Genomic DNA, 10,504 nt, shown 5'->3' on the forward strand with positions numbered 1-10,504 from the left:
AATGAGAAGTTTGCCCTTTCTGTGGCAGCATTGTTTCAGATAACAGGTTAAGAGAGCTGGCTTGGATGTATGTTCCCTCGTTACTAATATGGAGAACTTAATTGGGTCTACTGAGAAGGCTACATAAAGTACCATGGACATGGAAGATAAGTTACATCTTGTGAGAAGAATATTCATTTTATAGTTTCAATGGGGCTCTCTTGAAAGGAATTAAGGCCTGGGTCAGGAATTGCCTAACTTGTTTTTTTAGTGGTAGTGCTGGGGATTGAATCCAGGCCTCATGCCATACCACTGAGCCATATCACCAACCCAGGAGACTGTTCTTAACAAAACCTTCTCCGTATCTCTTTAACCGAAGGTTCCATTTGAACTACAGACCACATGTTCCACACCTACTATAGCTACCCAATTATTAATTGAATGACAAATTCTGACCTAAGAATGGTTATTTTAAGATTTTGATACTGACCACTAGGTGGCTCTCCTTTCTCAACTCCCACTGGCTTCTCTGTGAGGCTGAACACTCCTTCAGACCTTAAGAATTTTTATATGTGAAAGATACACAGAATCACACTAGAAGTTTTGAACAGTCAGGGATAGAACCTAGCTTACAAATTTAACAAACCCAAACTACAAAAAATTCCTTCCTATTTCTTGAGGCACTGGCTACGAGGTAGCTCTTCAGGCCACAGTGTGACTATATGTTCCTTAACTAAGGCAGTGACAAATACCACATTTAAAAAATTCAAACCATTGCTCTGATAGTGAGTGGAATGTGTGCTATTGTCTTGAAAATTTTTCAATTTCTAACATGTTAGAAAGATAAAATCTTGGGGTATTCAGTGTAAAGGAGTTCCCGAGACCAAAGTTTGAGATTCTCTGGACAAATCTAGGGACATAATTTCAATTTTCCTTTTTCAATATTGTAACTGCCTCTTATGCAATTATAATATTGAAAAATATGGGAATGTCTGGGACAGCATTTTTTTTTTTTTGTAGCTATTATAAATGACAGGAAAAACGGTGAAAGTGGCCTGTTTGGATTTCAGACTAAAGCACAAAACTAACCTGCTTACTAGTAAAGTGTTATAGGAACTCAGAAGTTCTAGAACCGGCTATAGTTCAGATAAAATGGGCAATGATTTTCAAGTCACAGCATGTGGGAACTCCCTCAAAATCATACCCATTCGTGAGCCTCCACAGATGGTATTCTCCAACCCCCAATCACCATGTAATTCCTTAAATAAGAGACACTGGCACAAAATTGTCATTCACTTTTCTGCATACTTTATTTGTTACAAACATACAATTTTTAAATATAGACTGTAAAACTCCATTTGCAAAAGTCTGCTATTGTAAGGAGTGCACACCAGCAGGAAGGATTCTTAAACTTTTTTCTCTATGAGTTTTTTTCTGTCAGTTTTGCTAGTTAGTGGTAAATACGGGACCCGCCATTTTACAGACCTGTCTGAAGCTTCTGGCTGTATTCACATTGCTCTTTTGAAGCAGCCCTGCTCGTCTCAAAAATTGATTAGAATCTGAGCTTCAACCTACAGGCAGTGAGATCAACAGCCCGTCTGGACTCTGCTTTTGAACGGTTTTCAGGAAGTGTGATTTCTGAATGGGTACTGCACTTCACGGATTTGTTTGAATTGCCCATGCAGCTCTATGTTTGTTAAAGTGCATTCTTCTTTTAAAAAATAAGCAAGAGGAATAATCTTTACTCTTTAACCAAGGTACTTAAAAAAATGAACTTTTTGGTCTCTCAGCAGATATTCCCAAATTGATCCTATCACTACAAATTTTAGTGTTCTATTTACAAACATTTAGGGTTACAGGTGGAGGGGACCTTATAAAATTAAAGGTGCAGCTTCACTTGAAGCAGAAATCAGCTCTACAAATTTATACATAGGCATACACACTTGGTTTACAATGCATAATAAGCATGTTGGTATTTACAGAGACTGACGACATCCTCCCCCCTCCCCCCAAAAAAACCCTTTTAAAGTAATTTCCAACCTAAACTCTTAATTGTACATCTAGATCAGGAAGCTGTCTCCTGCTACCAAGATTTGGTTTTAAATCATTCAAATTATTTCTGTAGATTCTCTACTGGCAGGACACCAGTCCCAGCTTTGGAGTGAAGAGCCTAGTCTAAGGAAGTCACTGGTAGACATGATTGGCAGTGAAGATTTCTATTAAACAGAAAGTGTGTTATCTGGAGCTATATCAGAAGACAGGGGATTTTATAAAGTGATTTTGGAAACACATTTGCATGAAGATTCAAAAGGAAGAATAAATGCCAACTAATAAAATTATTCTAGACTTCAGAAAAAAAGTTCAAATACACTGTTGATAATAGTTACTATTCATATAAGTCACTGAAAAATAACTCAAATAAACTTGCCTGCTACCAAAATGTGCAAAACCATGGACTCTCTATAATGTATATTGATACTGATTTAAAGTCACTTTCTAGATTTTTGCGGTTATATATTGGCTTTTAGAAATTCTGAGAACTTTTGTACACAGGGGAGACGTGGGCTGGGAGAAAAGGGCTTATGCCTAATATCAGTTTAAAATGAAACTCCCAAATTCCTACAACACAAACGCATTTACTGACATAATTATGTTCTTTAATTTTCTTGAGGCTCTTCCTACATTTTTGCTTTTTAAAAAGAAATTTTAAAGGGGGAAGAAACAAACCACTTGCTATTTTATTTCCAAATATTAAGATTTTACTAACCAGCCTGATCTTGCAACACAGTGTACAAAACATTTTGCCTTTAATATATGGTCTAACTAATTTTTCTTGAAAGACTCAGCCATTAAAGTTATTGAAGGTAGGAAAAAAAAGGTTAAACTCATGCCTTCTGTAATATGCTAGTGGACACCAAACAGGTCTATTACTTTCTCTCTAGTACACTGGACCCACATTTCATCGCACACACACAAAAAAAGGTATGATCAGCCACCTTTTATCCAAGTTACTGGGTATTAGATACAACACAGGGAAATAAAATTTGCCTATTCAAAATTTCTGTTAATTAAAATATTTCATGAAACTTTGTTAGAATTACTTATGGGGAAAAAATGATAGTTTTTAGCTTCTAATGAAGCTCTGCTCTCCCTTTATTAGAAGTCTTACTGAAAAGTGAAACCATCAATATGGAATTTGCTGTTGTTTCAATATAGGTCTACCTATCTCAAATGGAATGTCTAATTAAAGAGGCATGAGTTAGATTTTCAAGTGAAAGTAAAAGATTGTGAATAGAGGTGATTACACTGATGGCATATTCCCTACATCCAAAAATATAAAATACATTCAAAAAGGCCTTACTTAGTCAGGGGTACAGATATCAATTGGGAATCATTAGGGTATAGGTCTTTGGGATGCAATTTTTCTGTTTCCAAATTTTCAGTACTGACAAATGGATCATATTTGTTAAAGTGTGTAAAATCCATTAGTAATAAAGACTAGGTTTTGAAACTGAGGACTGGGAAAGGTGACTTTAAATAGCAAAATCAGATATATCAACAGAACTCACCATTCAAGAGTCCAGCTATTTCTTGAAACTTCCGGGGCTAACATTTGAAAATTAATGTCTGTTTTTCTAAGTTAAAAATGGGAAATGAAGTTATAATTCACATTTCCACCTTACTATCTGGAATTTCAAGTGGGACATATGACATGAACTTTTTCTCTTTTGAGTCTATATCTTAAGGTAAACATGGTTCTTTTTTTCTTTTTTCTTTTCTACAAACTATCCCCCCCCGCCCCACCCCCACACTCATTATTCAGTATATTGAATGGGAGTTTTAACTCTTTAGGAAGACAGCTAATTGATTTACAGTACTCTAAAACTAACCCTGAAAACTGATAATCTCATTCATTTACCATAACTTCAGTGCTGTTGTTGACAGAAAAGAAAAAGTTACCTTAAGGCTCAAGGGAAAGTAACTTATTAATTTGTGAATGCAGCATTATTTACTCTCCCATCCATTGGAAACTAGCAAAATGCATTCTGGATCAATAATACAAACTTTCTAACACTAGCAAAGATTTCTACTCTTCTTACATAGAGTCAGAACAATATTCATAAGCAGATTATCTAGGGGAGCCTGAGAAACCATGATCCACATCACACAAGGATTCCATGTATTTCATGATCAAAAAGTGCTTTATCTTTGAGAACTGTGTCAGGGTTAAAATGGAAATATACAATGCAAAATCACTTGACACTTTTTCAAGTGATTATACAAAGTGGAAAAGGAGCAAAAAGATGAAGGCTCTGCTCTCTGAACAGGCCTTATGCATGTAATTTTTAGGGTACACTAAATTAAAACTGTTTTGAGAATTAATAATAGTGGATTTTTTCACCACTAAATTCTAAAACCTGAGATTGGACATCAAAGCAGTCAACTTTGTCATTCATCAGAGCAATTCTGATACTTCCTAAAAATAGAAGAAAACTCAATTGAATTAACTCCAGGGTCAAAAACATTAACGTTCCCCAATCAAAAAGGAGACTGATCAAACACATTATACTAAGAGTGCTACAGAATAACAACTCTTAGCAAACAAGTCATTTCTACATAAGCAAAAAAGTCACTTCTCTCCTTCCCCTTCTCACTGATCAAGGCCACACTATTTTCAAATGAATATCTACTGAGAGATCAGTTGTGCATTGGACAAAGTACCATAATTGGGTTAAAAATGAAAACAAAATTTACAGTGAAGAATACTTATGTGCATGGCTTACACACTCCAGCTTCTTAATTTCATCAACCTCGAGAGCAAGGTAGATGCAAACAGTCATCTTGTGTAGATTACATTCTACACCCCTGTAAAGCCAGTCAAGGTCACATTTAACAAAGCATCCTCAGCAACTAGTGCCTGAAGTGTGCAGCCGTTTACAGACCACTCAATATGAGGGCATTATTATAACCAGCCTCTTTTGCCCACAACCCTGCATTTTCAGATAAGACAGGATAATTGTTTTGTTTTGAGAAAACCGAAGCTTGAATCTCTTAAAAAGACCTGCAATTTACTGCACAGTGATCCAGAGGTAACAAAGGAATCAGGTTAATGGCTGCCTGCACCAAAAGCCTCTCAATCATTTTGCAGTAAATAATTATGGAAAGTGACATGACAAGTAGCCATGTGTGTATCACAGCTACAGTCATTTATACCACCTACATGCCTCCAACAGTTACATAGGGTGTCTGGGTTTTTGGTTTGGTTTTCACTTAAAGATTTTTGGTGCCATATAGATTTATATTTTGATTTGTGCAGCATATGCACTGAAAAACTTGCTGACTAGAACTGCTGTTCCACTTGCTAAAATGATGGGTAAGGACAATAGAAACCAGAAAGGAGTAATAAGATCTCTTCACAGATTTTTACTCTTGATTCTGTTCCTAAAAGTTGAATTCTCGTCTCTGTAGCAATGGTAGTTTGAGAAACAAACCTTCCACCAATTATTTTAAAAGGAGTTTTAGTTCCCTGCTTTTCAGGAATATACTATTTTGATTATCTGGGATGTTTGCCAGATTAAAACACAACCTCTAAATAGTTCATAGTAGCAGTTGAATAACAAAACAAAAAAGCTGGTTGTTTCCCATAGTTTATACAATGCCATTATTTGAGTGAAACCAACAAAGACCATTTCTCTCAATAAGCTAATATTTATGAATGAATCTCTATACTTTGCTGATTTCTATTGCCCCTAGTCACTGGAATAAGGATCAGTGAAATGCTACAATTAATCCACATCCTTCTGCAATCTTCCTACAGTGGGAAGAGAGGCCATGAACCACCCCCTGCAGGAGAAATAAACCTTAGAGATTGGTTAAGACTTAAAAACCCACCACTATGACATTTATCACTTAATCTTACATAGGCAGGTCAAAATTTTAATATAAATTACTTTTGCCAACACATAGCTTATGCATTCTTTGCTCCTTTTTTTGGAGGATTCTCAAATTGATATCTAAAGATTTACATATGATATATTACTGTTATATGGTCTAATGACTAAGAAAATTTCTCTGGTAACCAAAGCTGATGCCATATATGGTAGTGTTCTTGGCATATACTCTATATGCCTCAGACCACTTCCACATTCTTTCTATTCAGCTAATTATAGCTTAGTAGCCACTGGTGAAGGATTGTGAAGACCCTGTCATTTCTACAGAATAGAAAGGCAAGGCTAGTTACTGCAATTCAGCCAAACAAAAAGAAAAGAAAAAATAAACCAACCCCTTGAAAAGGAGAGGTACTGCACCTTTGCAAAATTGAACTGGCTCACTGCAGCTGAGCAACAGAACCACCACTGAAGCAAGAAAACAAGTTGGTCTATACAGGAATTGTACATGGTTTGAAAAGGAAAAAGTTACAGCAATCAACTAATAGCTGCAACCTTAATTTTCATTGCTGCCTCAGAGTTTGAAACTTAAGTTTCTGCAAACCTAATGCTAGCTTCTTAGCTCCTTTACTAAAACTAGGAATTTGTTCTCCGCAGCAAAGAAATGAACACTCAAAACACATAGGTAAATACAGCAGGACATTATTGAAAACAGCTGCCTTGTAGTACAAAATACAGTACAAGTATACAGATGTCATTAAAACATCAAAAATACTATTGCTCCCATACAATTTAGGAAACATTCTTTGCAACGGAGAAAAATTTAAAAGAAAAGCTTTAAAAAAATCTGTTTAAAAATTCTACTGTGGATGATGAGAGTAGAGAAATAGTCTGAAAAGGGCACCAATGTTTGTGGCTCTTCCACTTTTTTTTTTTTTTTAAATCTAAGATCAACAATATTCTGAATCATAGTCTATGTTTTAAAAAAGCCTAATTTTATATACACAATTATTTCCCTCCCTCTCAGCCACAAATACATGAAACGACCTTTTTGTATATTACTTATTTCCCAATAAATACAAAAAGATTGTATAGATTGAATAATACCAAAATAAGATAATAAAAAGGATATGCAATAAATTAAAAAGGCAGCTCAAATAAAGGGCAGGCATGCAGTTAAAAAAAATACTAAGATTGTGGAGGTGGGGTTACTTGCCTCCTGGTTGAGAAGGTGTCACACAAAGAATACCTGAAAACTTTGGAAAGAACATTAGCCCCCATTCAATTCAAAGTTACCTAGGTCTATGACACTTTTAGGAATACCTTTTGATGGGGTTGGGATTAACTTGATTAGTAAAAATCATTTCTACTGAAAATCCTTTTAAAATATAGAAGAGGCGATCCTTGAAAACCCCAACTTTTATTCTTGAAAGACAGCTGGATAAACTGGCAAAAGCCAGTTTGTTGAAATTTCAAGATGGTATAAAAATGCTTCCAGGATAAAGTCAGCTTATTCACGTTCACTTCAGTTCCATTCACAGATGGATTTCAGCTTCCACCGGGAGCACTGCTTGAATCATTCATCCATCATTTGCCAACTTTGATTGTGAGGTACTGATACAATGGATCAAGTTCTTAAAATTTTATTTTAAAATAAATGATGCTGGAATTCTGGACCTGAGGATCTTTAGTATCGAACAAATCCACAGATTAAACTGAAGGTAAATTAAGACTTCAGTTTTGGTTATTTCCAACTTTTCTGTGAGGATGTATATTCCATTAAAGCTCAGGCTTGTAGCCACACTGTTCCTTTAACAGGTATTTGTCAAGTTTTACGGTTTAAAATGCAGCCAACCAGTGGCTGTAACAGCCGAATTAGCCATAATTCACTGGCTCATATGGGAGCCATAGGGATCTGGCTCTCATTCATACCTAAGCCATTTCTTGGTAATGACCTCCATACTTAGAGATCAAGGGAAGAACTTTAGTGAGCAGCAACCAATCCACTCAAACAGTTTGCCTTGTGCTTTATGCCTGACTTCTTGTGCCTACCTCAGCAATCCCCAATGTAAAATTTTTATTTTTAAAAAATTTGCAAACTTTTAAACTATTTTAGTAATGGATTCTAGTTCAAGCATTGATATCAGAATTTATCTGCATCCCGGAAAACAATTCTGCAAAGAAAAGACATGGGCCTTGGTCCAGGTTCCATGCAAAACCATTTTTTAAAAAATGGATCCAATTTGTTTCTATATTCTCCAATGGCTTCTTTAATTCTTTTGCCCTGTCCATGATTATGTGAAGTTGCATTCCTTTTCATAAACCTGTACCCTCAGAACTGGGTAAATGCAAAGGCCTTTCTTCTCAAGGATTCCATTAAGATCTAGATCCAAAACGCTGATTTCAATGGATGTGAAGGGATAGATACTGCAATAGTGAGGCCTGGAGAGACCTTTAGATTACCCAGGTACAACACAAACTTAACTTTATCAATGGGTGGGTCTGGGTGACTCAGACGTGTTTTGGGCCCAGACGTTTGAAGATCTATCCCTTCCAGGGTTATCCTGATGGCTTTAGGAACCTCGGTTGGGAAACAACAGAAGCTGAGACTTTCGCGCGGGTGAGGAGACGCTGTTGTCCTCTCTTTGCAGGTTGCTGTCAGTTCCTTGGAACTTTACTGCTTTTCTCTAATTGTCCGTGACTGTTCTTTTACGGTTATTTTTCTTAACTATATTATTTTTTATTTTGCTTTCTCCCTTTGCAGCCTCCCTTGTTCCCTTCTGCACTAACTCACTGGAGGTGAGCAGAAAAGGGAACTTTCTAACCAAGGGGATGGTGGTGGGGTAGGGGAGGCCAGTAGGGGAAGCTGCCCATTTCAATCCTCATCCACCTCCTCACCCTCGGACTCGTCGCCGCCGCCGCTGCCCCCACCACGGCGCTCATAAAGCTTATCCCTCTGTCGCTCCTGGATTTCTTTCATCTCATCCGCATACCGGCAAAAGGCGCCTCCGAACTTGCCCCAGGCCTTGAAGGGCACGGTGATGGCGTTGCGGTAAGACGGCTTCACCTCGCTCACACGCAGAAACACCCCGTACTTGTTGCAGCCCACGTCGAAGAAGAAGCGCTTGGAGTCCACCGTGATGGAGGTGCCCTCCGGGAGCTCCCCATATAGGCCGCCCCCGGGGCCGCCGACGCCGCCCCCCGGACCTCCGGTCAGCTCGTCCTCCTCACCGCCGTAGTCGTCGATGAGCTTGGCCAGCGCGTCGCGGAACTCGATGAGGCCCTGTGCGGGCAGCGCGATGGTCTGACCGCTCTGTAGGCCGCCGGGCCCGGGCCCCGCGCCGAAGCCGCCGCCGCCGCGATTGACCGTCTGGCGGATGCGCAGGAAGCGGCCGCGCTGGTTCTCCTTCAGGTCCAGGTAGTACTTGCGGTTCTCGCGCACCAGGAACTCGCTCTTCAGCGCGCGCCGCGGCCCGCCGCCCTCCTCGGCGCCCGCTGCCAGCTGCTCGGGGCTGCTGGGGCCCAGCTGCGCGTAGTGCTCGATGAAGTCTCCCAGCGAGTCACGGAACTCGGCGGCCACCGCCATGGACAGCGTGAGACGGCTCTTGGAGCCGCCCGCGCCCACCTCAGCGATCTTGAGGAAGCGGCCTTTGGCGTTCTGCTTCACATCCAGGTAGAAGCGTTTGTTCTGGATGTCCAGCCGTTTCGAGGCCAGCTCCTGCGTCTCCTGTTCGCCGCCGCCGCGAGGCGCGGGCTGGAAGCCGCCGGGCCCGCCGCCGCCGCGCTCGCTGCCGCTGTCGCCGTCCGCCATCTTCTCGGCCGCCGCCTCGCCGCCTCCCGCCGCGCTCGCGCCCCCGCCCTCCGCCCTGCGGCTCGCGCTCCGGGGGCCCCCCAGCCTCGCCCGCGGCTCCTCACGCGCGCCCGCCGCTCATCGCCGGCCGCCGCCGCCCCCCATCGCCTCCGCGCCCCGCCCCCGCGGCTTCCGCGCAGCACGGCCCGCTTCCGGCGCGCGGTTTCCCGTGACGTCACTCCGCCCGCCCGCCACCGCCTCTCGGCCGGAAGCGCCGTGCGCCACGACGGCGCGGCGCAGGTGTGACGTCACGGGCTGCGCCAGGCGGGAGGCTCGGTGAGAGTGGGCCTTGCTGGCCTCTGAGTAATCGGCCAGTTACCTCTGTGCCCTAGTGCTTGTGGCGCGTTCTCTTGTTACACCTGAATAAAGTCCTTATCCCTTCGCCCTACGGGCACCTTCAGCTCCCGCCCCCACGTCCCGCTGCACTGTGGACGGGACACAGCCCCGTTCTTGGAGCTCTACGGCAACCGGGCTGAAACGTACTTTGAAGCAGCCAGAAGTGGGGGCTGATGGGTCTGTGAGTCTTAAGAGGAGTCAGGACACGAGACTGAAGGACAAGCTGTGGTGGCCCGGGGGTTGGAGAAGAGCTTACCTAGCAGATGGGAAGGAGTACATAGGGACACAGAATCTGCGCTGGGAGCTGAGGACAGCTGGGGTGGGGGTGTTTGGGTCTGTGGAGTGACCGTAGGTGACATTGGAGGTTATGATAGCTCAAGGAAGGCCCTCTGTAGTGCACACCCAAGTCTAGAGATCTCATATGTGATCAGATTCACAATTTGGAAAGATC

At 41.5% G+C, this 10,504-nt stretch overlaps 1 protein-coding gene across 1 annotated transcript; it reads right to left on the minus strand.

Moving 5' to 3' along the window:
- Nucleotides 1-1,264: 1,264 nt before the first annotated feature.
- Purb (purine rich element binding protein B) lies at nt 1,265-9,740 on the minus strand. Its single transcript, XM_071614483.1, has one exon. The coding sequence runs from the start codon at nt 9,676-9,678 to the stop codon at nt 8,743-8,745; it is 936 nt and encodes a 311-aa protein (XP_071470584.1). The 5' UTR covers nt 9,679-9,740; the 3' UTR covers nt 1,265-8,742.
- Between the last annotated feature and the right edge of the window lie 764 nt (nt 9,741-10,504).

Source organism: Marmota flaviventris, chromosome 1 (genome assembly GCF_047511675.1).
Source record: "Marmota flaviventris isolate mMarFla1 chromosome 1, mMarFla1.hap1, whole genome shotgun sequence".
In the NCBI taxonomy this organism is placed as follows: domain Eukaryota; kingdom Metazoa; phylum Chordata; class Mammalia; order Rodentia; family Sciuridae; genus Marmota; species Marmota flaviventris.

What these genes read in the sequence shown, in the direction of transcription:
- Purb (XM_071614483.1), bottom strand. Translation starts at nt 9,678, where the DNA reads ATGGCGGACGGCGACAGCGGCAGCGAGCGCGGCGGCGGCGGGCCCGGC.